Here is a 27,211-nt window from a genome sequence, read left to right on the forward strand (position 1 = left end):
AAGACCCACAGGTAGCAATATTGCATTTCACAGAAAATTACAGAACTGTACATAGAAACGGAAAAGTAATATTTAAATATTCAATTACAAGTGAACTTGTGTTGCAATTGTATGTGCCCTTTTATTTATTTTTCCCCACAAAAGTGGAGTTGGCCTTGAAAGCAGATTTCCATTTTATTTAAACAAAAACTGCTCAAGGGCAGAATTTAAGAATTTATATATCTTCAATACAAAGACCATTAAGACTTCAGACTTAAAATTTTATTTAAAATATAACTTAAAAAAGTGCATTGAAGTAAATTATTACATAAAAAATAAAGTCAAATCCTTAAAGTGAATTGTGTAGCCCAGAAGCCAACTTATACAGTGTATATAGGACAAAGCAACAAACACAAGCTGATCAGAAAAACCACGGACAGGAAAAAGGGTAGATAGCAAAAGGCTAGATAGCAAAAGGCTGTTAGATCTTTGTGTAAGAAGTTTGGGCTATCAGAAGCCATCTTTAAATATTTGGACCGAGATCACATTAGCTCTTGGATACAAAAGTTTTGCAGCAGTGGTCCCCTAGTCACTGAAAAACGATAAGCTTGAAGATGTAGGCATTGTTCGGCAGCTGGACGATAGTCAATGTGAATTGCTACTAATAACCACCACAGGTAAAACTTAAGGAACGAGTGTTTTTACCCCCTACCAAGCGTTTTCTACCCCGGCAGAAGATATCAGATTGAGAGGGTAGATCTGTGCATTCATCCTTCCCAGAATTCTGGGCAAGTTTTGCAGCTTTCAGTTCCCTGAAGAAAGAAAAAACAGGTTACATATTTAAAAACAGGGTATGTAAACCTATATTTTACATTGTTTGGAATCATGTTTTCTTTACCTGGAGATGCTGCCAGTAATCACTGATAGTCTGACTCAGAATTAGCAGCAGTGTGGTTAGCCTGCTGTGTGAGCTCCATTCTTTTAAAGAACAATGGGATAGCCCCTAGGAGGTCACACATCTAGGATGTCCTGGAGTGATCAAGCTCAGAGGGCAGAGTGAAACGCATTTGGGATGTGGCCTGGTTTGAGTCCAGGCTGAGGTTCCCAGCCTAGGCATCACTCCAGGACATCTAGGATGTGCAACTTCAACAGGCTACCCCCATTGTTCTTCAAAGCTCTACAGGACGTTTCCCATACATTGGTGGCCAAGAACCCGAGCAAGTTTGTTTTCACTGAAAATGCATTTGGATACTGGGTTACACATTTTTCAAACCAAAATTAACTCCAAAATAGATCAACCACCAACCTCTCCAGCATGGCAGTCTTAAATTTCTCTACATTCAATTGTTTCTGGAGCTGTGCTGCCTTCCCAACCGATCGTCTCAGGACAGAGTGCTTCACCAAGGCAGCAGCAGATGGTCTTAACCCTGGGTTTGGATGAATCAGTTGCTGCAAGGTAGAATTAGATATTTTAAACTAGAACTTTCAAACTTGCCAAGTAAAAAAAAAAAAAAAAACACACATGAAAATATACTATTACAGACTCTTTTTGGAAGGTGTAATCTTCAGGCTGTTAACCTTTACCACCCAACAAGTCACTAACATTTAAGTCTGGTTATTACGTAGCTTCACTAGCTAATGCTTGTTTCAGATCAGCAACTCATTGGGCAATGAGGCAGTACTTTGCTACATCAAAACAAGTCAGCATCATCTTCCATACTCTGACCCAGACAGGTTCCCTATAAAGCAGACAGTTCTAAAGTTGGGTTTACTTGATGCAAACAGGAAGGTAAAAAAGGCAATAAAGTGAAAATAAACCCAAGCGATCAAACTTTAGACTTTCTAGTGACTAGGGATGAATGAAAGATTCCATTCACTGAAATTTACCAAAAATTTACATTTGCGAATTGCAGAGTCAAATTGGGGGGAGGGGGGGGGGGGCAATCATAAAGCCATTAAGGGTTCAGAAGGCTGTAAATGCTTAAGGGTTTCCAAAAAAAAAAAAATAAAAAAAAAAAAATTAAAAATGCTTTCTGGGTACACGTTATAAACAGTGGTAGGGGTCATTGATTGTTAACCAAGTCATGTGATCATGTCACTCAATGTTATCACATGGTCATGCTGGAACACCAAGTCACATTTTTCTACAAATTCCACCAAAGCAAAGAGGACATTTTGCATCATAATCATTGGGGCAATTATGGTGAAGTCACAAGTTCATCTGTTGGAGATATGACCTGCTGTAGCACTATATTGTGGATACTAGAGCATTCTTTTTACAAACCATTTGAAGATCACAGGGGCACCTCATCAGCAACACAAGGCATTCCCTGCAGCTTGGTGACCAGCAGTAATTTAGGCCGATTAATAAGCAGCCACAGATGCTGCCTAGTAAGTGAGCATTATTCAAGCTCTGTACCTTAAGCAAGTCATGGAAGGCAGGTGAGAGGGACTGGGGAATATCTGGCAAGTTGCCTTTTCTGATGTAATGCCAATTGTCGTCATTGCACGGAAGAGGGCCCACGCCAGCAGCTACGGTAATTGTGAGTCCAAGAGCAAAAAGGTCAGCCTTGGGGAGCTGGCTGTAATCCTGCAAGGAAGAAAGGAAGATTGTCAGCACTGACAGATCCATCTGAATAAGAAATAGAGCCAAATCTTGACCATGCAGAACAGCCCTCAATTTAATGTTAAAGCTGAACAGGCAAAATGCTAAATGCTCAGCTGAAATATTAAAAAATTACATAATATACATACACAGTTCGGGGTGAACATTTGCCTATTTGGTCATTCACCGAACACCCTGCAATGAAAAGCTTTGCCCAACCAGGGCTCAGTGTAAGCTGGTTAAGGAGCGGGGCCAGGAACCCAACCAATGAGTCATCAGCTGTCAATGGGTTTCCCTGCTGACAGCAGAAAAAAAAGATGGCTTGGGGATTGGATGTGCAAGCACCCCCCTGAACCATACCAGGCCACATGCCCCCCCACCCCAAAAGCACTCATGTTGATTGGGACAAGGGCCTCATCCCCACAACCATGGCTTGTCATTATGGGGGTCTGCAGGCAGGAGGCTTATTGGATTTTGGAAGCCCACTTTAATAAGGGCCCCCCCAGATACTGGCCCCCTTCTATGTGAATGAGTATCAGGCACCCCTACCAATTCACAAAAAACCCACACACTTAGGCGAGGGGTGGGGGCAGGGGCGTACCTAGAGCATTTGGCACCCGGGGCGGATCCTACATCTGGCACCCCCCCCCCCCATTTAAAATGAAAAAGCACCCACGATTTATTTTCCATTTTCTCAAGAATATTTATTGTATACAGCACACGCCTGGATTCTGCACCCTGTATATAGGACATATCTGCATTCTACGCCCTGTATATAGGACATATCTGCATTCTGCGCCCTGTATATAGGGCATATCTGCATTCTGCGCCCTGTATATAGGACATATCTTCATTCTGCGCCCTGTATAGGACATATCTTCATTCTGCGCCCTGTATAGGACATATCTGCATTCTGCGCCCTGTATAGGATATATCTGCATTCTGCACCCTGTATATAGGACATATTTGCACCCTGTATATAGGACATATCTGCACCCTGTATATAGGACATATCTGCACCCTGCGCCCTGTATATAGGACATATCTGCATTCTGCGCCCTGTATATAGGACATATCTGCATTCTGCGCCCTGTATATAGGACATATCTGCATTCTGCGCCCTGTATATAGGACATATCTGCATTCTGCGCCCTGTATAGGATATATCTGCATTCTGCACCCTGTATATAGGACATATTTGCACCCTGTATATAGGACATATCTGCATTCTGCACCCTGTATATAGGACATATTTGCACCCTGTATATAGGACATATCTGCACCCTGTATATAGGACATATCTGCATTTTGCACCCTGTATATAGGACATATCTGCATTTTGCACCCTGTATATAGGACATATCTGCATTTTGCACCCTGTATATAGGACATATCTGCACCCTGTATATAGGACATATCTGCACCCTGTATATAGGACATATCTGCACCCTGTATATAGGACATATCTGCACCCTGTATATAGGACATATCTGCATTCTGCGCCCTGTATATAGGACATATCTGCATTCTGCGCCCTGTATATAGGACATATCTGCATTCTGCACCCTGTATATAGGACATATCTGCACCCTGTATATAGGACATATCTGCATTCCGCACCCTGTATATAGGACATATCTGCATTCCGCGCCCTGAATATAGGACATATCTGCATTCCGCGCCCTGTATATAGGACATATCTGCATTCCGCGCCCTGTATATAGGACATATCTGCACCCTGTATATAGGACATATCTGCACCCTGTATATAGGACATATCTGCACCCTGTATATAGGACATATCTGCACCCTGTATATAGGACATATCTGCACCCTGTATATAGGACATATCTGCACCCTGTATATAGGACATATCTGCACCCTGTATATAGGACATATCTGCACCCTGTATATAGGACATATCTGCACCCTGTATATAGGACATATCTGCACCCTGTATATAGGACATATCTGCACCCTGTATATAGGACATATCTGCACCCTGTATATAGGACATATCTGCACCCTGTATATAGGACATATCTGCATTCTGCGCCCTGTATATAGGACATATCTGCATTCTGCACCCTGTATATAGGACATATCTGCATTCTGCACCCTGTATATAGGACATATCTGCATTCTGCGCCCTGTATAGGATATATCTGCATTCTGCACCCTGTATATAGGACATATTTGCACCCTGTATATAGGACATATCTTCATTCTGCGCCCTGTATAGGATATATCTGCATTCTGCACCCTGTATATAGGACATATCTGCACCCTGTATATAGGACATATCTGCATTTTGCACCCTGTATATAGGACATATCTGCACCCTGTATATAGGACATATCTGCACCCTGTATATAGGACATATCTGCATTCTGCGCCCTGTATATAGGACATATCTGCACCCTGTATATAGGACATATCTGCATTCTGCGCCCTGTATAGGATATATCTGCATTCTGCACCCTGTATATAGGACATATTTGCACCCTGTATATAGGACATATCTTCATTCTGCGCCCTGTATAGGATATATCTGCATTCTGCACCCTGTATATAGGACATATCTGCACCCTGTATATAGGACATATCTGCATTTTGCACCCTGTATATAGGACATATCTGCACCCTGTATATAGGACATATCTGCACCCTGTATATAGGACATATCTGCATTCTGCGCCCTGTATATAGGACATATCTGCATTCTGCGCCCTGTATATAGGACATATCTGCACCCTGTATATAGGACATATCTGCATTCTGCGCCCTGTATATAGGACATATCTGCATTCTGCGCCCTGTATATAGGACATATCTGCATTCTGCACCCTGTATATAGGACATATCTGCACCCTGTATATAGGACATATCTGCATTTTGCACCCTGTATATAGGACATATCTGCATTCTGCGCCCTGTATATAGGACATATCTGCATTCTGCACCCTGTATATAGGACATATCTGCACCCTGTATATAGGACATATCTGCATTCTGCACCCTGTATATAGGACATATCTGCATTCTGCACCCTGTATATAGGACATATCTGCATTCTGCACCCTGTATATAGGACATATCTGCATTCTGCACCCTGTATATAGGACATATCTGCATTCCGCGCCCTGTATATAGGACATATCTGCATTCCGCGCCCTGTATATAGGACATATCTGCATTCCGCGCCCTGTATATAGGACATATCTGCATTCCGCGCCCTGTATATAGGACATATCTGCATTCCGCGCCCTGTATATAGGACATATCTGCATTCCGCGCCCTGTATATAGGACATATCTGCATTCCGCGCCCTGTATATAGGACATATCTGCATTCCGCGCCCTGTATATAGGACATATCTGCATTCCGCGCCCTGTATATAGGACATATCTGCATTCTGCACCCTGTATATAGGACATATCTGCACCCTGTATATAGGACATATCTGCACCCTGTATATAGGACATATCTGCACCCTGTATATAGGACATATCTGCATTCTGCACCCTGTATATAGGACATATCTGCACCCTGTATATAGGACATATCTGCACCCTGTATATAGGACATATCTGCACCCTGTATATAGGACATATCTGCACCCTGTATATAGGACATATCTGCACCCTGTATATAGGACATATCTGCACCCTGTATATAGGACATATCTGCACCCTGTATATAGGACATATCTGCACCCTGTATATAGGACATATCTGCATTTTGCACCCTGTATATAGGACATATCTGCACCCTGTATATAGGACATATCTGCATTCTGAAATCCCCCCTCCCCCATCAGGTCAGCTACACTATACACATGCCAGGGGGAGGGGGTGATGGACACAGCAGTCACCCTGACTCCCCCCCCCCCCCCTCAGATCAGCACAGGGTAGACACAATACTCCAGCCTCTTCTTACATCAACCCCCCCCCCCCCATCAGCTAGTACACTATACACATGGCAGGGGGAGGGGGACACAGCAATCACCCTGACCCCCCCCCCCCCCCCCCAGACCAGCACATGGCAGGGGTAGACAAACTCCTCCAGACCCTTCTTACATCAACCCCCCCCCCCCCAATCAGGTCAGACAGCTACACAATACACATGGCAGGGAGAGGGAGTGGTGGATATAGCAATCACAGTCACTGACCCCCTACCATAGACCAGCACAGGGGTAGACACAATTCTGCAGGCTGCAGCCTCTTCTTACATCAATACCCCCCTCCACTCACCACCTCAGGCTCTCAGTCAGCTAGGGAGGACTCTGTATTCACTGTGTGGAAGCAGCCACCCCAGCGGAGAGAGATGAGACAGACACACACAGGCAGCAGCAGTGGTGGGTGGAGGCGGAGCTATTAGGAGGGAATACAGTCACTCACTGAACAGTCTGGAACAGTCCATTGTGGTCATGGCACGGGGGTGTTCTAAAAAAACGAAAGTAAAAATGAGCAACCAGAGACAGCAGGGATGCCCTTGAGATGATCTGACGGTGTCACCCCGACTTGGGTGCGGAAATCACCCCCATATCAAAGTCACTTGGCCACTGACACCCCCCCAAAGTGTGGCACCCGGGGCGGACCGCACCACCCGCCCCCATATTGGTACGCCCCTGGGTGGGGGCCACCTAGCAATGTCACCGGGTGGCCTCGCACCCTTGTGACATCACAGGCCCAGCATGCACCAGTCTTTTGGTTTTGTCAAAAAAATTGTTTATTGCCTTTTGTACACTTTTGGTGAATGGCAGGGCCGTCTACTTTTTACTCGCTGGGGGGGGGTTTAGGTCTTACAATCTTAAAGGCATCATTTACACTTATGTTGGGAGAGGTACAGTAAAAACCATGCGACTTTGCAGTGCAGCAAATTACCCCCATTCAACTGGCTAGAATGCAACGCACTCAGTACAGTGAGCTCCTTCTAAGCTCCCCATTTTTCCTTCAGCCCATTGGGTTGGGGAAAAAATAAAAAAAAGACACAAACACAAAGACATTTGTGTGAACCAGACTTTAGATGTCATTCATATATTCTAAATGGCCAAGGAATGGCAAATATACCATGAATACCGACAGCCAGGATCCCAGATGTTTAACTTTTGGGATCTGCTCAGCCTGTTCATTTGAGTGATGGGCTGAAAAGAGCCACTGCTGCCAACATGTATCTGCACATCCAGTGGGCCCAATGTTTAAGCTCCAGGGGACAAAGCAAAACACATTGGGGTGTGGCCTGGTGGGAACCCAGGCTGAAGTAGTCTCTTCCATTACTACATAGGACTCCATGGCTCTGCGGTACCAGGGATTTTTGTCTCTTCCCTTCAGTGACTACAGGAGCTCCATCCCTTGCCGGCACTCCTGCAGAACATTCGGTATCATCTACATTACTCCCCACATTGATTAATGTGCAACACACTAACAAACCCTGGATCACAGTGGTCACCTGCTGTTAGAGACCCCGGATGCAGAGAGATTTTATCCAAGGGCAAAAACGTATCCCTACCTGCAGGTAACCACTGGATGTGCATTTACAGCAGCAGACAGCTTTGGCTCTTTTCAGCCCATCCCTCAGGTGTACAGGCTGAGCAGAGATTGGAACATCTGATCCCATGTGCAGGTATTTGCAGTATACACTTTTGACCCATTTTTAGCCCGCTGTCAGCTGACATCTCAGCAGATCCAGGCTATGGAAAGAATCTAACTTTAAAGTCAGCATTCACCCAGATGCCTGGACCAGCAGCTCATTCAGCCTCTCGGTGAGCCGCAGAGACCCTGAGCCAGCCGCTCCTGCCACCTCGACAGCCTGGCATTCCAGTGAGCTTGGGGGAGCAGGGGCAGAGCAAAGGACTGGCAGTCACCACTCTTTGCTTACTGAAGGCTGAGAACTGAGTAATCAGCGGACTAGGCAAGAAAAATAACCCTCTCCCTCCCAAGAATCACCAAAGCAAAAATCTCTCCCTCCGGCAATACCCTCTCACCCAAAGATTTCGAATTATGAACTAAGCAATTTTACTAAGCAACTAAAAGGTTTCATTGCGACAATACCAAGCCACCTACATTCAGAATTCATCAATGCGATTCTGGTTAATCCATAAATTGGAGACTTCTACATGCTGCTCAAGATTCACAAGGCAGGAAATCCAGGCAGACCCATTATAACCGGTATGAATACACTTACCGAACATCTCAGGCCTTGTATAAAACATGTTAAAACCTTTAGTCATGAACAATGCAAGTTTCCTGCAAAACGCTACTGATTTTCTGAACAAGCTTAACAATATACAATTACCACCAAATACACTTCTAGTCACTATGGATGTAGAATCTCTGCACAGCAACATCCCTCACAAGGATGGGTTGACAGCATGTCAGATTCTTATCCTCAAACCACAAATACACTGCTGAGGATGTGACACAGCTCATTGAATTCATTCTTACACACAACTACTTCACTTTCAATAATGACCTCCATCTCCAGTGTATGGGTATTGCTATGGGAAGCAAAATGGCACCCCAATATGCAAATTTATGGCTGACCTGGAAGACAAATTCCTGAACAGCATACAAAAGTCATAAAGAGTATCCCTATATTGATATGATATGGACTGAAGGTGAAGAAAATCTAAACCAATTCTTCTCATTGATCACTTTTCATCTACTGTATTTGCCGGTGTATAAGGCGACCCCCTAATCTTACATGACAAAAACACTTTTAAAACTGTACTTACCGTATAAGATGACCCGGCTTTCGAGGCTTCATATTTCTTCCTTCTTCCTGCATTTGCTGGAGCCAATCACGGCGAGCGATGTATTCTATGAATACAAAGCCTGCTTGGATTGGCAGAGGCTGTAACATCTTCAGCCCGCGCCTCTCTGACTCTCCAAGCCAATCCGAGCAGGCTACAGAGTAGCCTGCTCGGATTGGCAGAGGTCGTTCCTCCAATCCGAGCAGGCTTCATATTCATTTGAATACATCGCTCACCAGGATTGGCTCAGCGGTATATACTGTATGTAGCCGAAGCTACATACCGTATTACCGAACACCAAGCAGCCACCCGAGGGGCTGACCCGGCGTATAAGACGACCCCTGCTTTTTGGCCAATTTTTTTACATGGTAAAAGGTAGTCTTATACGCCGGAAAATAAGGTACCGTATTTGCCGGCGTATAAGACGACCCGGCATACAAGACGACCCCCTAAAAACCTGCACAGTTAAAATGTTTTGCCCGTACTCACCGTTTAAGACGACCCCCGATTCCGAGGCTTCCGACGCTTCATATCCCTCTTCTTCTTCGTTCTTGCTGGAGCCATTTCCTTCTTCCTTCTGGTGCTGGAGCCAATCACGGCGAGCAATGTATTCTATTAATGAATACAAAGCCTGCTGGGATTGGCGGAGGCTGTTACATCATCAGCCCGCGCCTCACTCTCAAAGCCAATCGGAGCAGGCTACTGTGTGTAGCCTGCTCGGATTGGCAGAGATTGCTGCTCCAATCCGAGCAGGCTCTGTATTCATTTGAATACATCGCTCACTGGGACTGGTTCAGTGGTATATACTGTATGTAGCCGAAGCTACATACAGTAATACCGGACAGCCAGAAGGCATCCCAGCAGCGGACCCGGCATATAAGACGACCCCTCCTTTTTGCTCAGTTTTTTTAAGTGTAAAAGGTCGTCTTATACGCCGGCAAATACGGTAACTAAAAATGGATTATTCAAACACGTCAACTTCTTAGACACTACTGTATACATCAGGGATCACAAGCTTCACACGTCGATATACAGAAAACAGACTGACCGATGCAGCCATCTTCAGTTCCAGTTTTTGCCCCCAATACACTAAAAACAGGCCATCAGATACCACCAAATTTGTTTAGGCCCAGAAGACAGATAAAAATCTCAGAACACTGGCAGACTCCTTCCATAAGAAAGGTTACAAAGACAAAACCATCAACAGCATAAACACAGCAGCCTTGAAAACCTGAAGAGAAAATCTCCAATACACAGAGGAAAAAAAAAATATAAAAAAAATTCAAATAACCGAGTACCTCTAGTCACCACATACAACCCAGCACTAGAAGGGATCAAAAAGATTTGCAACCCATTATAACAGGGGATGAAACTGAAAGGAATATTTTAACAACCCCCATTATTGGCTTTCAGACACCACCCAACCTCAGACACAAGCTAATCAGCAGGAAACTTCACTCCGATTATGAAGTCACAAATAATCGAAGCAAACCCTGCAATAAAAAACGCTGCAAACTATGCAACCAAATCAACCTATCCAAAAAGTGTCACACAAACAAATGGGACCTTCAATATCATGGGATCTTACAACTGTACCTCCAGTAATGTGGTGTACCTCATCAAAAACAAAAAGGTGCAGTAAAGGACCTTAATGTTGGTGAAACAGGACAGAAGTTGCAAGTGAGGATGAATTTACACAGACATACCATCAAGGAACATAAAGACCGTTTATGCACACCTGTGGGACATCACTTCTCACAACCAGACCACCCATAGGAGACCTCAATGTTTTAGCTCTTAAAAGGGAATTTCACACCTATCCAGGAAAGGAAAACCTTTGAACTAAGAATGATAATGCTTTGACAAAAAATAATGGCCTGAATTTAGATATAGGTTTCCGTACCCATTATACTAAAGTTTTACGACCCCCTCCATTCTGTAGCTCTCCCTCTGACTTATTGCACTAACTCTGCTGCTATCTTTATTGCTATTGATTTGCATTTGTTTTTTGGCTTCTCTCTCTCCTTTCCCTCAGATGTGTTTACATTCTGCTTAAAAATTTGTAAAGCAGTACTGCTTGGATCTTGAAGAAGGGGACATACCCCAAAAGCTTGTCCTGTCTATGTTTATGCAGATAAAAAAAAAAAGAAGAAAAAAAAAAAAAAAAAAGTGAATCACGGACAGTGCTCAATTTTCTCTTCCTAAGGCTGGGTTCACACCGGAGCGATGCGGGAACGCCGCGAATCCGCGGCATTTTCCCGCATCGCATGCCTCCCGCCGGCAGTTCACACTGCCCTATGTGGACTGCTGGGAGTGTCAGTGAAATGTTAATGACACCCCCAGATCAGTTCACATATCGCAGTGCGATCTGCAAACTCTGACAGGAAACGGATCGCATGGTGTGAACACCCATGCGATCCGATTCTGCTGCGGACCAAAAAAGGGTCCCGTGCGAGTTTGCGGCGGGTGCGATGCGAATTCAGCCATACTATCTGTATGGCTGAACTCGCATCGCACAGAGATCGGATGTGATTTGCACTGCAAATCACATCCGGTTCTCGCTGCCGCAGCGGTGTGAACCCAGCCTAAAATAGAAAATTGATGCCTCCCCACTTACCACACCTCAGACGTAGGAAAACTTCTGTATCCCCAGTCTCCCTTCGGCTGTGTCATGATACCGCAAGTCTAGGAGTCCCCTCAACTGTGCACTGTCAGTTGGCAGCATCTGAGACCGCAGTCATTTCATGCTTTTCAGGGGGACCCCTTATTAAACTGAAGGGGTGGGGCACAATAGAAGGGGGGGCTGGCTGTGGAACTCTGATTGCTTCTACTGAGCCGAGGCTAAACAGCACGGATACTGTCTGGGCATTTGCCAGGATGCTCGGGGAGGGGGGGGGGGGGGTTGAACACCCGACCCCAATAGCTACGTCCCTGGTATGGCGAATAGGTGGAGTGTATCAGGTACCCAATACTCATTCACATGGGGGGGGGGGTCAGGATCTGGGGGCCTCCTTGCTAAAGTCCCTGGCCTGCAGACCCCCCCCACAACCACTGGCCATGGTTGTGGGAATGAGACCCTTTGGGGTGACCCCAGAGGACCAACCTCCCTCCCCCATGCTGAGGGCATGTGGCCTGGTATGCCCCCCCCCCCCCGCGCCTTAGTTACCTTCCAAGGCTGCATGCCTAAATAAGGGTCTGGTATGACCATTTTGGCTTGGGGCTAGTATCCAAATCCATACGAGTCATTTTAAAATGGGATTTGACTTTGCTGCAGCATGTTTTATGCATGCTACAGATGCTCCACATTAAAAAAAGGCAGGGGGTGGGGAGAAGAGGCAGAGGCACGTAAACTGACCATAGTATCATTGATAAGCAGCCATGGTCAGCAAACTAAGGGGGGTACTGGAAAAAGCAGGCTCAACCAGGTATTTTACAGCAGAGACGAGCAAATGACACTGCACAAGCACTATTCTGTATATCCTGCATTAAAGGAACTTTCTTTTCTTTACAGTTACCACTTTAATGTACATATGCTATAGTCCATTGCAGCCAGGTTCTGCAGGCTTGTTAAGTGTGGTTGATTGACTTAAACTGTTACACACAGAATTTGGTGCAACCAGTCAGCTTCTAGGCTCTTTTGACAAAGCTTAATTGAACACACCGATTGGTTACTATGCACAGTTGCACCAAATTCTGTGTGCACCAGTTTTAATAAATCTTCCCCCTTGTGTTCTAGCCTCAACGCATAATATGCAACTGGAGGGTAAATGCATTACCACAGCCACCCCTTTAAAATTAGTGTTCCACCAGTACTTGCTATTCCACAAAAGTTTATTATATATATATATATATATATATATATATATATATATATATATATATATATATATATATATATATATATATATATATATATATATACATATATATATATACATATATATATATATATATATATATATATATATATATATATATATATATACACACACATACATACATACATACATACATATATATACACACACACACATACATACACACACACAAATGATCCATGCATTAGCCGTTTACAAATTATAACTAAATTTAATCGATGACATTAGGCTTTCTAAACATGACAAACAATTTCCATGTTTTTTCCCATAATATCTCAGTGCTGCTGATACTTAGCCTTTCACACTTGTCTACGTGAGGTCCAGCAATGGCTGCATAACTTTTCTCAGGGTGGGTTTCCCCGATTGTGACATTGGACCATGCTGCTTGTTCACCTGGGATGCATTAAACTAGGTGACAGAGCATGGTTAGACCATTGCCAACCTAAAATAAGTGCCTGAACAAGTCGGTAGAATAAAAGCTGCATATTCATTTTACATTAAGGGCCAGTTCACACCAGACCATTCGTGTGCTTTTTTTCTGCACTAAAACTGCATGCACAGTGTTTTCATGCATTCCAATGGCTCTAGTTCACCCCATGCAGTCAGTTTCCGGTGCAGAAACCGGACCGGAACTTACTGTATTGGTGCAGAAAAAAAAAATAGAACTGCATCTGGTGTGAACTGGTCCTAAACAAATCAATTTAGGACTGGGCTCTAATCTTTAAGAGGCAGTTTTATACACTACCACTACATTGCTACCTGCGACTGAGTTGACGAAGCAGATATGGGTGTTGAAAAGACATGTCATCCAGACCTGCAAGAAGTACTCCTGCTGTGTACAAGGATTCTTGCCTGACAGGTGGGAGGTCCATTCCAGAAGAGTCTTATGTGCTAATGCAGTCAACCACCACATGAGCAGCCATGTACACTACCAGCTGTCCTAATTTCCCCTGAGGTCCATTCACCACTCTAAAGTGTGTTTTGTTGAGTTATTGTATGCAAATTGACATGTGGTATTCCACACATCAGTGTTCATTGCATTAAGCCATCCCATCGGTTTTGTATTGTCTGCCAATGCAAAAAAAAAAAAAAAAAAAAAAAAAAAGTCACTTCTCTCAGCTATGTGTGGCAGTGTGCTTTGAGTGCCAGGTTGGGGTGTTGCTTTACTGCAACGCACATTTATAGTCAGCCTCAATCTTTTTGCCATTCAAAGTTACCTCCTGTAGAATTTCATTTGCCAGGAATCTGATGTCCCCTTCTTCAACTTGTGGATTGGTGGTGGATGCCACATGACCAAGGTCACCTAGAAAAACAAATTCAGTTTTTACAAACTTTTCTGTAGACCAGTCATCTGAATGGCCTGGACTAGAAAACACTCTTTGTAGATGGAAAATGTGTTATCAGTTTGTATAAAAATGTTTTTCCAATGCTTTATGCAGATGGGTCCCTCAACCAGACTTTACTGCCAGTAGGTCAGAGATAACAGTTTAAAAATGGCTGCCCTGTTTTGTGGGAACTCACATGACTGACCACTTTACATAAATCTAAGAGCCTTGTGGATGCTACAAAAGTCTCACCTATTTTATACAGGACACTGGCAGAGGAATGTTCATCTTCTCCATCACTGTCTTCTTGTCCTGCCTCTGTCATCTTCCGACAGATGAAGATATTGCCTGACAGAAAACTGATAGATAAGTGCAGGTGCATGTCTTTGAAGGCATTATAACCTAAAATGTGATTAGCTATTCTTTTGGAATGAGGTCAGAACTGTACAAATTTGATGTTATGGGTTACTTTTACATATTACCCAACTTCAGTAAGTCTCCACTCAATTGCTCATTTCCCTGGCCCTTATCTAGTTATATTTCGGCCATGAAAGCATAGTGGCAACACTAGAGAAGAGTTGCTTCAGGGTACTCAACATAACTTGTGAACTGGTATGAAAAAAAGCTTGCCATTACTGTGGATTAGGGCAAATATTTACTTTTTCAAGAGTATCCTACATGTGCTTGTGCAGTGGAATAGCCAAACATTTTTTGGGCAAGCCATATTGTCAACCAGCCAAGGTCCTAATGAGCATGAAACCTCCAGCACATAAGTGTAGCTGAACATTGGCAGCTTTCTGCTCTTTGTAGCTTTAAGAGGACATTTCTATAGAATTTATAGCATCTACTTGGTACCAACTTGGCTTGATGTCCATGTGCACCAGACCAGAGCTATGGATGTATTTCAACCCCATGGACACTTGTAGAAGAATCTCCTTCAGCTCCTGCTCTATCACCAGCTGGCCAGACTTTGCGTTCTCCACGATTTGGTCCTGAAGACTTCCACCTGACAGCAAACACTTCATGAAAAACACTAGCATGGCATCATTGCAAATGACCAAACATTTACCAATATAAAAAAAAAAAAACAAAAAAAAAAAACAGTCATTTCAAATTGAATTACTGTATGTAGTTTGTTTTTTTAGAGTTCACAAGCTGCAGATTTGATTGCCCCTCCTTCCTTTCTGGATGTTTCCAGAACAAGGAATGGTGAGAGTCCTATAGGTAGCCTGAAGGTTTGAGCTTCAGCCAATGTCTAGCAGGTGGCTGGGGAAGACAACAATGTGGGCTCTGGGACAGCTGGGTCTTCCTGCTGTAGGGATGCCATCAGGCTGCCTCCAGCAAGCATTTTTACTGATTCAAGGGAGTCCCATATACTTTTAAAGCGTAACACTCCTTTTGCACAGTTTGAGATTGAACAGCTTTTCATCCAAATACATTGAATGATTGCATATCTTTAGAGCCCTTAGGTCAAATAGTTTCCTCCCAATGCTAGTTACCGGTCAAAGATTTGTATATTGCAGCAATACCGCCACTTAAGCGGTCTCTCCAGGGAGAAAAGAGACAGCAAGAGACAGCAAGAGACAGCAAGAGACAGCAAGAGACAGCAAGAGACAGCAAGAGACAGCAAGAGACAGCAAGAGACAGCAAGAGACAGCAAGAGACAGCAAGAGACAGCAAGAGACAGCAAGAGACAGCAAGAGACAGCAAGAGACAGCAAGAGACAGCAAGAGACAGCTTCCTCCCCTCCTGACACACACAATATGGATTTATTCATTTTTTTTTATTGCCATCTGTCTCCCCAGTTGGAAGATTAAACTTTATTTCTGGTCTACCTTGTGATGTAGACAGAACAGGGAACAGAAGTGAGCTTAAATCTTAAACTGGGCAGAGACCAGTTTCTTGCAAATAGCACTTCCACCTGTCAGCCTCCACCTGTCACCCCGTTAAGCCTCCAAGAAACACAAGCACCCCAATTGCTTGGCAGGTAAGCCTGAAATAATGCAACTCTTCTTGGCATCAACACCAAGCTTTAGCAAGGAGATCACAACCTGTCAAGAAAGCAGCACTTAGAAGTGGATCCTACTCCGCTCAGCAGGTTGGATTACTCACAATAAGACTTATCCAAAAGCTTAAGTGAAATTTCTCAGCTTCAGTCATGAAGCCTTTGATGTATCACCTTCCTACATCATACATGCAGCAAAGATACGCCACATAATAACTTGATTGAAGTTTTCTTACCATTGCAGTACTCATTTTGAATGATCATGTGGTCATCCTCAGCCCAGGCAGAGTAATAGCGAACTACATGTGGGTGGTGACCCAACACTGCATGGGCATAGACCTCCCGCATTGCCAGCTGTCTGTAGGGCCAGAAACATTTAGAGAAGTTAGTTGGCGTACAAGTACACTTATCTGTTAATACGTTGAAAGGGTTTTGTTCTATATCTGTTAATGTAATAATTACCAGTTGATCATTTTGGAAATTTAGGGCTGTCCTGGCTTCTGCACAAACCCTGCATTTTCAAGGATGGTAAAGGCTGGCTACACTACAACTTTCCTTTAGGGATTTACCAATACATTAGGTCAAACATTTTCAAATGGTATGCCATCAAGCCGGCCCATGCACTACATAGTTGAAGGTAAAGCTAAAGGAAATTTAACAAGCTGTATGGTGTGCATCCAGCTTAAAAATTCTTGAGTAGCCAAGAACGCTACAATGTTTGCAGAAAGACCCTGGACATTCTGCTTTAAGCATAAGAAAAAAGTTCTAGACAAGTTTTGCCAACTGTGTCTTTTCTGAGATTATCCTCTTTTTGACCAGCGTCACTGAGCCCCACAGTGCCATCAGAACAAAAAGGTGAGAATAAATCTTCAATGCAACCACACATCCTGCATGTAGCTTAATTCTGGTCTACAAAGCAGCTAGATAGTTCAGCCATGGCACTTGTCAATTGAATATGCAAGCTATACGTTTGTAACATTCGAGTTAACGATCACATATGCCAATTTTAAGGTTTAATCAAGGTATGCTATGGGGGACAGTTGTGCAGATTTTACTCATTCTTTTGCTAGCAAGGATCCACAAACCTAATTGGTAGCTAGAGGGGGTGCGAACAGTCTTAACACCTTGAATTGATGAGGAACATTTACTTTTACAGCCACAACTGTTTGCTGTAGGCAGAGGACAAATGTTCCTTGCTTAGTTAGGATCAAAATTCTTCCTACAAAAAAAAGTTCAAGCATAAGCTTAATTTATAAGGCAGTTATGCTAGAACAGAAAAGATGCTCTCCCCAATCTTGCCACAAATGTGAAAAGGCGCAATTGTCTACAATGTCTTTATATATTGTAGCATTAACAGCACCCTTCATTGGAAAAGCTATTTGGGGAGTTATCTACATACTTTGTGTATGCAGAGGTGGTCAGGTGTCCACAACCTCTTAGCCAATTCACGACACAAAACACTTATCCCATCTGGGGGGGGGGGGGGGGGGGGGGTTTAGTCTGTCCTGCTTACAGACTATTTTTTTACCAAACTACATCCAAGAAATCCTGCTTGGCAACCTGTAACAGCACCACATTGGGCATAGTCTTAAGCTGTCGGAAAAGGCTGAACATAGACAGTTACATATCAGCACCATATATAAACAAGGTTGCTTCAAAAGGTTATCATACTCACTCATCAGTGGAGCCAGCTAATGGCTTCTTGGAGCGCTTTATGGCGTAGACACAGCCATCCAAGCGCTTCACGCACTTGAAGACTGCTCCAAACTCACCCGATCCAATCCTCTCGATCTCCAAGAATTCTTTTTTGTACCTGGACACCATGTTTGTTTCACGCAAAACAAGCCTCTAAAATGACAAACGTTAACTACTTGTGAACAGTGTTGACAGAAAATGCATCATGATCATCAACTTCAGCAACTGCTGGTGACAAGTACAAACCTGAGAGAACACTGGAGCTGAATGCTCCTTCTCCCTGTGTTTTGGTGGTGGATCGTTGCTAAGAAAAAATAAATAAAATTAAGATAAAATTATACTTAGATGGCATTAAAACCGTAAGACATTTCACAGGTTTTCTAAAAAAAAAAAAAAAAAAAAAAAAAAAAAAAAAATTCACATCTGTTCTTGTTCTGATTGAACGTCACATCTAATGCGACCTGTGATAGGCATGTTTAAGGGACATGTAATGTAGTAGAATATTCTATTGTAGGAAGCTGTATAACACCTAGATAGCCAAAAAGAACAGGCACATTTCATCCATATTAGGTCCAAGACTGAGGCTGCATTTTGAAATAATGCAGCCAGAGGCAGCAATATGGACATCCTTATGGATAGGCTCTGCCCATTAGTTTCCATCTAAGAAAGCTAAAAGAAACTGGACATCCATTCATTTATACACCAAGTAATATTCAAATATACACTGAGTCTGAGAGGTGGACGAACATCAATTCCCAACTCAGTCAATTGGAGGAATCTTAGCCATTCATAGGAAGCTTTGTCAATGAATTCAGAGTACCACTTGGCCCAATGCAATTGGTCACTCATGCGAAAAAAAAGGAAAAAAAAAGGAAAAAAAAAAAAAAAAAAGAAAGAAGGGTGGGCTCAGAGTGCAGAGCACTGCACCTGAAATACACCCAGTTGTGTTACAATAGCGAATTAATATTTGATATTCTAACATGGATTCTCCTCCTGGCCAGGCAGGAAGCCCACCTAATTGGCCGAAAGGAGATGCTATCAGTTTATCCGCCAGGAGGAGATGCCGGGGAACCGAGACAGCAGCCACCTACTGCCCCAGAGAGAAGCTGCCACCCAGAGCACTGCCCTTGATTTGGGGTAAAGTGAGGGGCCCGACTGAAAACAAAAACACCAGCTGCCACTACACTCCTGTATGCCACGGCTACACAGTTTACACAGCATGCTCAGTGGGTGCACATGTTTGTGTAGGGAATAGTTTTGGCTAACTGAAGTAAAGCTGGAGATGAGCTTTAATCGTAGCCATGATTGGTTTAACACATCAGCAGGGCTAGATTTAATGGATTATTTTTTACCCTTCTTACAATAAAAGTCAAGTTACTGCAGTCCTTATTGAGTGCTGCCTTTATTACATACGTCTCCCACCATGCCTCCAATAAATTCATTCATCTGTCTCCAAGTACACAATTTGCATGCAGAGACATGACATTCTAGAGGGTCAGACACCATGCATTCCCCATTATGTCTCTTGGGTGCAGTGATCCATCAGCTGAATACAAGATAATAAAAATTGGCAACTAGATGCAATTTTTTTTAAATCATTGGACAAAGTCAGACTTCACTGTGTGCTTTTTTTTTCTAGATCATGGAATCTTTGTGCAAAAAAGGTTGTATTTAGGATGGAGAAAGAAAGATAACCCATGATAAAGCTTTCTCTCCCCCCCCCCCCCCCTCTTCACTTTGTCCCATAGCCAAAACAGGAACCAAGAGAATTCCTTTTAAAGTGAGGGAATCCTGGGGCGTTGCCACCAGAACTAGTGTCCCCATTGAAACAATTCTCTACTGTTCTGTCGTCAACCCAAAATTTAGGATGATTTTCATTGACTTCACTTTTGAGGATAACAGAACAAAGAGGGTGAATCTCCCTCTAATGGGAGATTGACAAATGGTCAGCAGGACACAGGGTTAAAGTGGCAGAAAATCAAAAAATTTTAACCGATGCAAAGGAAAAAAAAAAAAAAAAAAAAAAACACACACCCTGCTCAACTTAACGCATTCCTTCCCTATTTTATCCAAAGTGACTATGCATCACATATACTTTAAATACAGTTGTGCTCTCAAGTTTACATACCCCGACAGGATTTATGATTTCTTGGCCATTTTTCAGAGAATATGAACAACAATGTTTTCACTCATGGTTAGTGTTTGGCTGAAGCCATTATCAACTGTTTACTCTTTAAAGTGGTTGTAAACCCTTACAAACCACTTTGACCTACAGGTAAGCCTAGATGAAGGCTTACCTGTAGGTCCAAGAAATATCTCCTAAACCGTATAGGTTTAGGAGATATTTACCCGAAGACAGGCACCGCTGTCTATGGCGCATGCACCGTAGACAGCGACATGCAGGCACACTGGCAGGCCGCAGATCACGGCGATTTGCCGCGAGTGTCGGCTCCCGTGTGCATGCGAGGGAGTGACGTCACCGCGGCTCCAGCAAATCACAGCGCCCGAGCAGCAAGACCCGGAAGTCGAAGAGGAAGACTGAGGACCACTTCAGGGTCTTCGTTCTCAGGCAAGTTATTCATAATCAGCCAGTATGCTATGCATACTAGCTCATTATGCCTTTGCCTTACAGGGTGTGTTTTTTGTCTTTACCTTTAAATCATAATGGCAACAGAAACTACTCAAATGACCCTGATCAAACGTTTACATATCTCAGTTCTTAATACCCTGTATTGCCCCCTTTATCAAAAAGACAGCTTGAAGTCTAGTATTTGTGGATGAGGCTCTTTATCTTGGATAGTAAAGCTGCCCATTCCTCTTGGCAAAAAGCCTTCAGTTCCTGTAAATTCTTGGACTGTCTTGTATGAATTGCAATGAATCTCCCAGAGTGGCTCAATGATATTGAGGTCAGGAGACCGAGATGGCCACTCCAGAATCTTCACTCTGTTCTGCTGTAGCCAATGACAGGTCGAATTTAATTTGTGTTCTGGATCATTGTCATATTGGAATGTCCAAGTACATTCCATGCACAGCTTCCTGGCTGTTGAAAACAAATGTTCCTCCAGTATTTTATAACAGCATTTATCTTGCCATCAATTTTGACCAAATTTCCTGTGCCTTTGTAGCTCACATATCCCCAAATCATCATCAATCCACCTCTGTACCTTTCATCATAGGCCTCATCAGTGGCGGCTGGTGCGCAAAATTTTTGGGGGGCACAAAAACTGAAAAATTCAGAAAAACCCCCCATCAATTGCAGCCTCACTGTGCTATCAAACGCTGCCGCGTTCCCACCAAAAGCCGTCTGCCCGGCACTTGCCTTTTCTCTAGCATGAAGCAGGTGACGGTGGCAGGCGGCAAGTGGTGTCCTCCAAATCCAACCCCGATGTCTTCTCCCATGATTGGATGCCTGGTAGGTGTCCAATCACAGCGCCTGCGATTCCAGCCAATCAGGTGACAGGTAACAGACCCAGCAACCTGATTATTATTCGCCTCTCTAGCACAACACTGTAAACCGCAAACGCACAGCCATTTACCTTTTTGGAAGCCTATTAGAGCCCACGGCTCTAATATGGATGCCTATTAGAGCTGACCACTCTAATCAGGCACTACCAAAGAAACCCCGCTGCTGTAATTCAGATTACTGGCACCAAGAGGCCAGACACCTGAATAGGGGGAGGAAGCGGTGACAATAGATTTATGCATTGCATGAATTTATCTATTGGTGAGAGCGGTGCAGGAGAGAGAGGTGGCGGCGCTCCTGCGCCCTCTATGAATGCACCGCCACTGGGCCTTATTGACTACTCTCCAAAATGTAGCATTTATGGTGGTGACCAAAAAGCTCAGTTTTGGTCTCATCGCTCCAAATGACTGTTCTAGAAGGTTTGAGGCCCGTCTGTGCTGTTTGGAGCTTTGTAAGCAAGATACTTTGTGCCATTTGCATAGTAATTTCTTTCTTCAAGTGCCTCCTCATTGTGCATCTTCAAACAGCCATACCACATGTTTTCAGTGTCCTGTATTTCACCTAAAGTTACTTATGTGTTTCTTTGCATCCCAAACCATTTTCCTGGCAGTTGTGGCTGAAATTTTAGTTGGTCTACCTGATCGTGGTTTGGATTCAACAGAACCCCTCATTTTCCACTTCTTGATTCGAGTTTGGCATTCTCAATTCCTTGGATATATTTATACCCCTTTCATGTTTTATACAGTTCAACTACCTTTTCCCACAGATCCTTTGACAATTCCTTTGCTTTCCCAATGACTCAGAATCCAGAAACAGTGCAGCAGTGGCTGAAAGACGCAAGGGTCTGTCAGGAGTCCAGAAACTCATTGCCATTTTATACACATTAATTACAAGCAAACAGGTCTCAGGTGAGAGTGGTTACCTTTAATAGCCATTCAAACCCCTTGGTCTCAACTTGTGTGCATGTTATCAGGCCAAAAGCACCAGGGTATGTAAACTTTTGATCAGGGTCATTTGGGTAGTTTCTGTTGTGATGAGTTAAAAAGAGTAAACAGTTGATTGAAAATAAATAGCTTCAGCCAAACACTATCCATGAGTGAAAAAAAAAAGTAATATGCTCCGAGAAATAGCCAAGAAATCAAATTCTGCCAGGGTATGCAAATTTAGGAGCACAACTGTATATCTTGGCAAATAGCATTTGCAGAAAAAGACAGCTCCTTCATTTCTCTCATGACAGATGTACTTAAATTACAACTTAAGTCAGAAAATTAAATCCTTCTAGATCACTTTACCCTGGCCCCTTTTTGCAGGTATAGCTATGTAAAACATTAAAAATAAGGGTCTATACTGTTTAAAATCCAGTAATATACTGCCTCACCCTGCTCATACTCAGTTGCTCTCCATTTTTTTTTTAGGCACTGCTGACAGAAAGCCGAATTAAACCCTCCTTTACAGTCAAAGAATCTGCTTCTGTTTGATCTGCAACTGCCATGGTGATGCACATGCAGTCAGTTATAACATCAGCCATTTTATGGTTTGACTGTGTGGATGAGGATACAAGCAAATGCAAGCGTTGCCAATCCTGGGTTTCCACGAAAGTAACTTTAAACCATAGATGGGTTTATTTCGGCTTTATGATTTACTGCTGTTCAGGGGCTCTGGGCTTCAGCAAAATGGCAGCCTACAGCAAGAAGAAACAGGAGCAATGCTGGAGGAAATTTACAGCACAAGCACAATTAACGTGGAAGGAGTTTACTAAAAAAACATGTTATGGGTAAAGTTCTGCTTTAAAAGTAAAACTCCCCCATCTTAAAACAAGTGGTTTCCCTGATCTACTGTAAAATAAGTTTGATTTTAGATCTTTGTCTTAGTAAAGTCGACCATGTCAAACAGTTTATTTCACCTGCTGGATTCTGCCTTCCTCTTGCCATTGAGCTGCATTTGACGATAGGTTTCGGGGGTGAACGGATTAACATTGACAAGGGCAGGGTCATCCAGCTCTGCACTCGTTCCAGTCATGAACCTCATAATCCTCTGCCCCCGACAGGGCACCTTGTTGCTGGGTGAGGGTAGGTTATTGTATAGCAAGCTCTGGGGGAAGAAAAATAAAAATAAAAAATCACTTTATTAGCATCTTCTGTACCAAACTGGGGAGAACAGAAAATCATTGTTCACCTCTAACTTTAGTCCCTGCAAGGGTGGAAACTAAACATCTGTTATGTCCCATATTTAGGCAAGGAACAAAATACAAACTGCTTGCTTGTGTAATTCCCATTGAACATCACCATTTACCAATAGACAAGGGATGGGCATGTTACATCTTCAAGGAGCAACTGCATGCTTAGCAGATGCAATGTTTGATGGCACAATACATAGCAGTTGGTTGTCTAGCCACAGTTTTATCCCTGCCAATCTTCTCTGCATATCACAGCTGATGATGAAAGCTTTCGAAACATTTAGGAGGAATATACAACAGTTTTACTAAAACATCTTAATACACAATCCCCCATAAGAGGTTAGTTTTACCTTTGGGGTAAAAGGTGTGTCACAAAGCTTCAGCTTCTTCCATGTGTGGTAATGTAGGGGGGTGCCAGGACAATCTCCATCAGAGTCAATCTTGGCTAGGGGAGAGCCATCACTGCCGGGGCTTCCATCCATATAGGTACCTGAAGGAGACACTCCTCTCTCATTACGTTGGGGAGTAACTGGGAACTGATTGCCCCCTGTCCTCCATGCCATGGCATCACTAGGGCTTGCTATGCCAAGAGAACCCTGATCAGAGACTTTGCCATCACCCTCTTCATCACTGCTGGAAAAGTCCAGTTTCTGAATAATTCCACAATCATAAGTCATAGTGGACATCATCTCTGCTGGGAGAAAAAAATAAAATAAAATCTGCAGCAGAAACACACTATTCTTAGTTTCTAAAGGAGATGTTTGGGCTATATAAAATATTCATACTTGGCTCCCATTCTGCAGCATTAGTATTGGGCAATACACCCCCCCCCCCCCCCCATCAGCTGACTCTGGGGCATGTGAAAGCAAAAGTTAAGTGCACTCCTGTGACCCAGAAGAGCAGTGACAAAAAAATAAAGCTTTGGCCATACATCTCTTAAGGGTGAAAAGGCCAAAAAAAAAAAGCAATGGCAATGTATAGGAGAGGGGTGTATCAGCAGAGTTGGGGCTGATTCAATGGACCACTTTTTCCACAATTAACACATATAAAAATGTAGGGCCCCCATTTATAAGGCCTCATTCACACTGGCATTAAGTCTGCACACATGCAATGCCCATATATTCATTCACATTAATGGGATGCAGCAGCTGCTTGGATCCAGCCACTGTCCCCATTTTATAGCATCCATACTTGCATGGCTGTCAGATTGGGAGTAGCAGCGATGTGCATGTAGCCACCACATCCCAATTGAAAAAAAATGTGGCTGCCTTTACAGGAATGCATGGAACATCTATGCTGCCCCACAAAGTCACAAACTTAAATTTGCCAGTGCAAGCAAGGCCTAAAAAAGTCAAACATTCTAGAAAAAAAAAATTAAAAAAAAGTCTGAACACTTGAGCAGATACAAAGTGAAAAGCATAACTGGAAAAAGAAGAAATGGAAAACCAGTTTTGAAAAGAAGCTTCAGGGTTTTGCTTAAAAAAAAAGGAATCCCTGCAAATTTGAGAATGCTGTAAGTCTATCCAGGTACTCGAAACCAAATGCCCATCGAATAGGCTATAGAATCCAGTTACCTTATAGTTGAACAGTCTTATATCCCCTATCTGCAGAGCAGTGCACACTTTTTCTTAACTTGCAACTTCACCCATCGCTAATCAGCAAAAGGGCCAGCCCCTCCAGACCCCTCAATGTATAGTCTGTTGCTATAGGGGCCCATGCACCTGACATTATCTGCCTTGCTCACCTGGATGTTTATCCAAAACTTGCAGAAAGGCTGCAATGCCTAGGGGTGGTTGTAATTAACAAAATTGCCTCCTGGAAGGACCTGGAGAACAGGTGCAAGTATGTAAGGCTTGATTGCCTTAAAAGGTCAGTTTGCCCAAACCAGATAGTTCAGGATTTTCTTAAAGTAGTTTTTAAAGCTGGCTACACATTATATAACTTTCTTGTTCAATTTCCTTTAGGCCCCTTTCACACTGGGATGGTGGGTGCGTCGGTGGTAAAGCGGCGCTATTTTTTAGCATCGTCTTACCGTCAATTTTGTGGCACTATTCGGCTTCTAGCGGGCCGCTTTTACCGCCACCAGCAGCCGAGAAAGGGTTAAAAAAACGCCGCAAAGCGCTGCTGCAGCAGTGCTATGCTGGCTGTATAGCTCTGCTGCCCTATTGATTTCAATGGGCAGGAGCGGTGTATACACCACTCCAAAGATGCTGCTTGCAGGCGTTGCAAGTGCACCTCTCCAGTGGGAAAGTACTCTGGCTTTCACACTGGAGAAGCAAGAGTGGTGCTTTACAGGCACTATTTTTAGCGATGTAGTGCTTGTAAAGCGCCTCAGTGTGAAAGGGGCCTTAGATTAACTTTCAACTTTGTAGTTCAAGGGCCTGCCTGATTGCATACAATTTAAAAGCGTTTAGGTTTGACCTCATATTATATGGTATTATTTATGGTAAATTTTAGGGCCTGTTCACACTGCTGCGATGCAGGAACCCTGCAAATCAACTGTGGGTTCCCACATCGTATGTCTCCCAGCGGCAGTTCACACTGCCCTATGCGAACTGCTGGTAGCGTCAGTTAAATGTTAATGATAACCCCAAATCAGTTCACATATCGCAGTGCGAATGACAAATTCGGACAGGAATCAAATTGCATGGGTGTGAACATCCATGCAATCCGATTCTGCTGCGGACCAAAAAAAAAGGGTCCTGTGCGAGTTTGGTCCGACTATCTGTATGGCTGAAATCGCATGGCACAGAGATCGCATGTGATTTGCACTGCAGTGTGGTGCGAATCACATGCGATCTCGGACATCGCATCAGTGTGAATTGGTCCTAAAGGCAAATTGTACAAGAAAATTGTATAATGTGCAGCAAGCTTTCGGAATAAAACCACCTAAGGGCTTGTTCACATCCTGCCTGATGAGCTGTGCTGATCTGCACAGGCTCCACACAAAGGCACATAAAAAACAATTATGCTGATAAAAATGGAGCAATTTTACGCAGCACAACTTGCTACCCCGCTTGTTGTAGCAAAGTGCTACAATGCCCAGAGTTGAATGAAGTGTCATTTTGTGATATTTCAATAAAGTTAAAATAACAAAAAAAAAAAGAATGTAAGCAGTGTGATGCATTGTAAATAAGGAAGAGCTCCAGTTTAGTCTGAATTTGGGCTTGGACTGAACCTGGAAGGAAACTGTTGTTCCCACCCCCTGCTACCCAATCAAGGGTGGCCAGTAAGGATGAGCTCCAGCATGTTCGCACACCCCACGTGCAGAGCCTGCCAGGAAGTCGGCGCTGCGCTAATCACAGGCAGTGAGACATTTTACGATCTCTGC

General features: G+C 43.5%; 1 protein-coding gene across 3 annotated transcripts; it reads right to left on the reverse strand.

Annotated features, from left to right (window-relative positions):
• Positions 1-246: 246 nt before the first annotated feature.
• LOC143960542 (wee1-like protein kinase 2) lies at positions 247-25,687 on the reverse strand. 3 transcript variants are annotated; one of them, XM_077469252.1, is made up of 12 exons: positions 25,625-25,687; positions 24,231-24,574; positions 23,608-23,795; positions 18,488-18,545; positions 18,222-18,394; positions 16,783-16,904; positions 15,401-15,547; positions 14,794-14,889; positions 14,434-14,519; positions 2,399-2,569; positions 1,286-1,428; positions 247-791 (listed from the first exon to the last, which is right to left on the reverse strand). In XM_077469252.1, exons 2-12 carry the CDS (start codon positions 24,567-24,569, stop codon positions 641-643), a joined length of 1,674 nt encoding a protein of 557 aa, XP_077325378.1. In that variant the 5' UTR covers positions 24,570-24,574; positions 25,625-25,687; the 3' UTR covers positions 247-640. The 3 variants fall into 3 exon arrangements, with proteins under 3 accessions (XP_077325378.1, XP_077325377.1, XP_077325376.1); XM_077469251.1 differs by lacking the exon at positions 25,625-25,687 and adding an exon at positions 25,455-25,588 and having other exon boundaries at positions 24,231-24,571; XM_077469250.1 differs by lacking the exon at positions 25,625-25,687 and adding an exon at positions 25,455-25,588.
• Between the last annotated feature and the right edge of the window lie 1,524 nt (positions 25,688-27,211).

Source organism: Lithobates pipiens, unplaced genomic scaffold (genome assembly GCF_037356315.1).
Source record: "Lithobates pipiens isolate NorthernLeopardFrog02 unplaced genomic scaffold, aLitPip1_a1.2 Scaffold_8, whole genome shotgun sequence".
NCBI classification, from domain to species: Eukaryota; Metazoa; Chordata; class Amphibia; order Anura; family Ranidae; genus Lithobates; species Lithobates pipiens.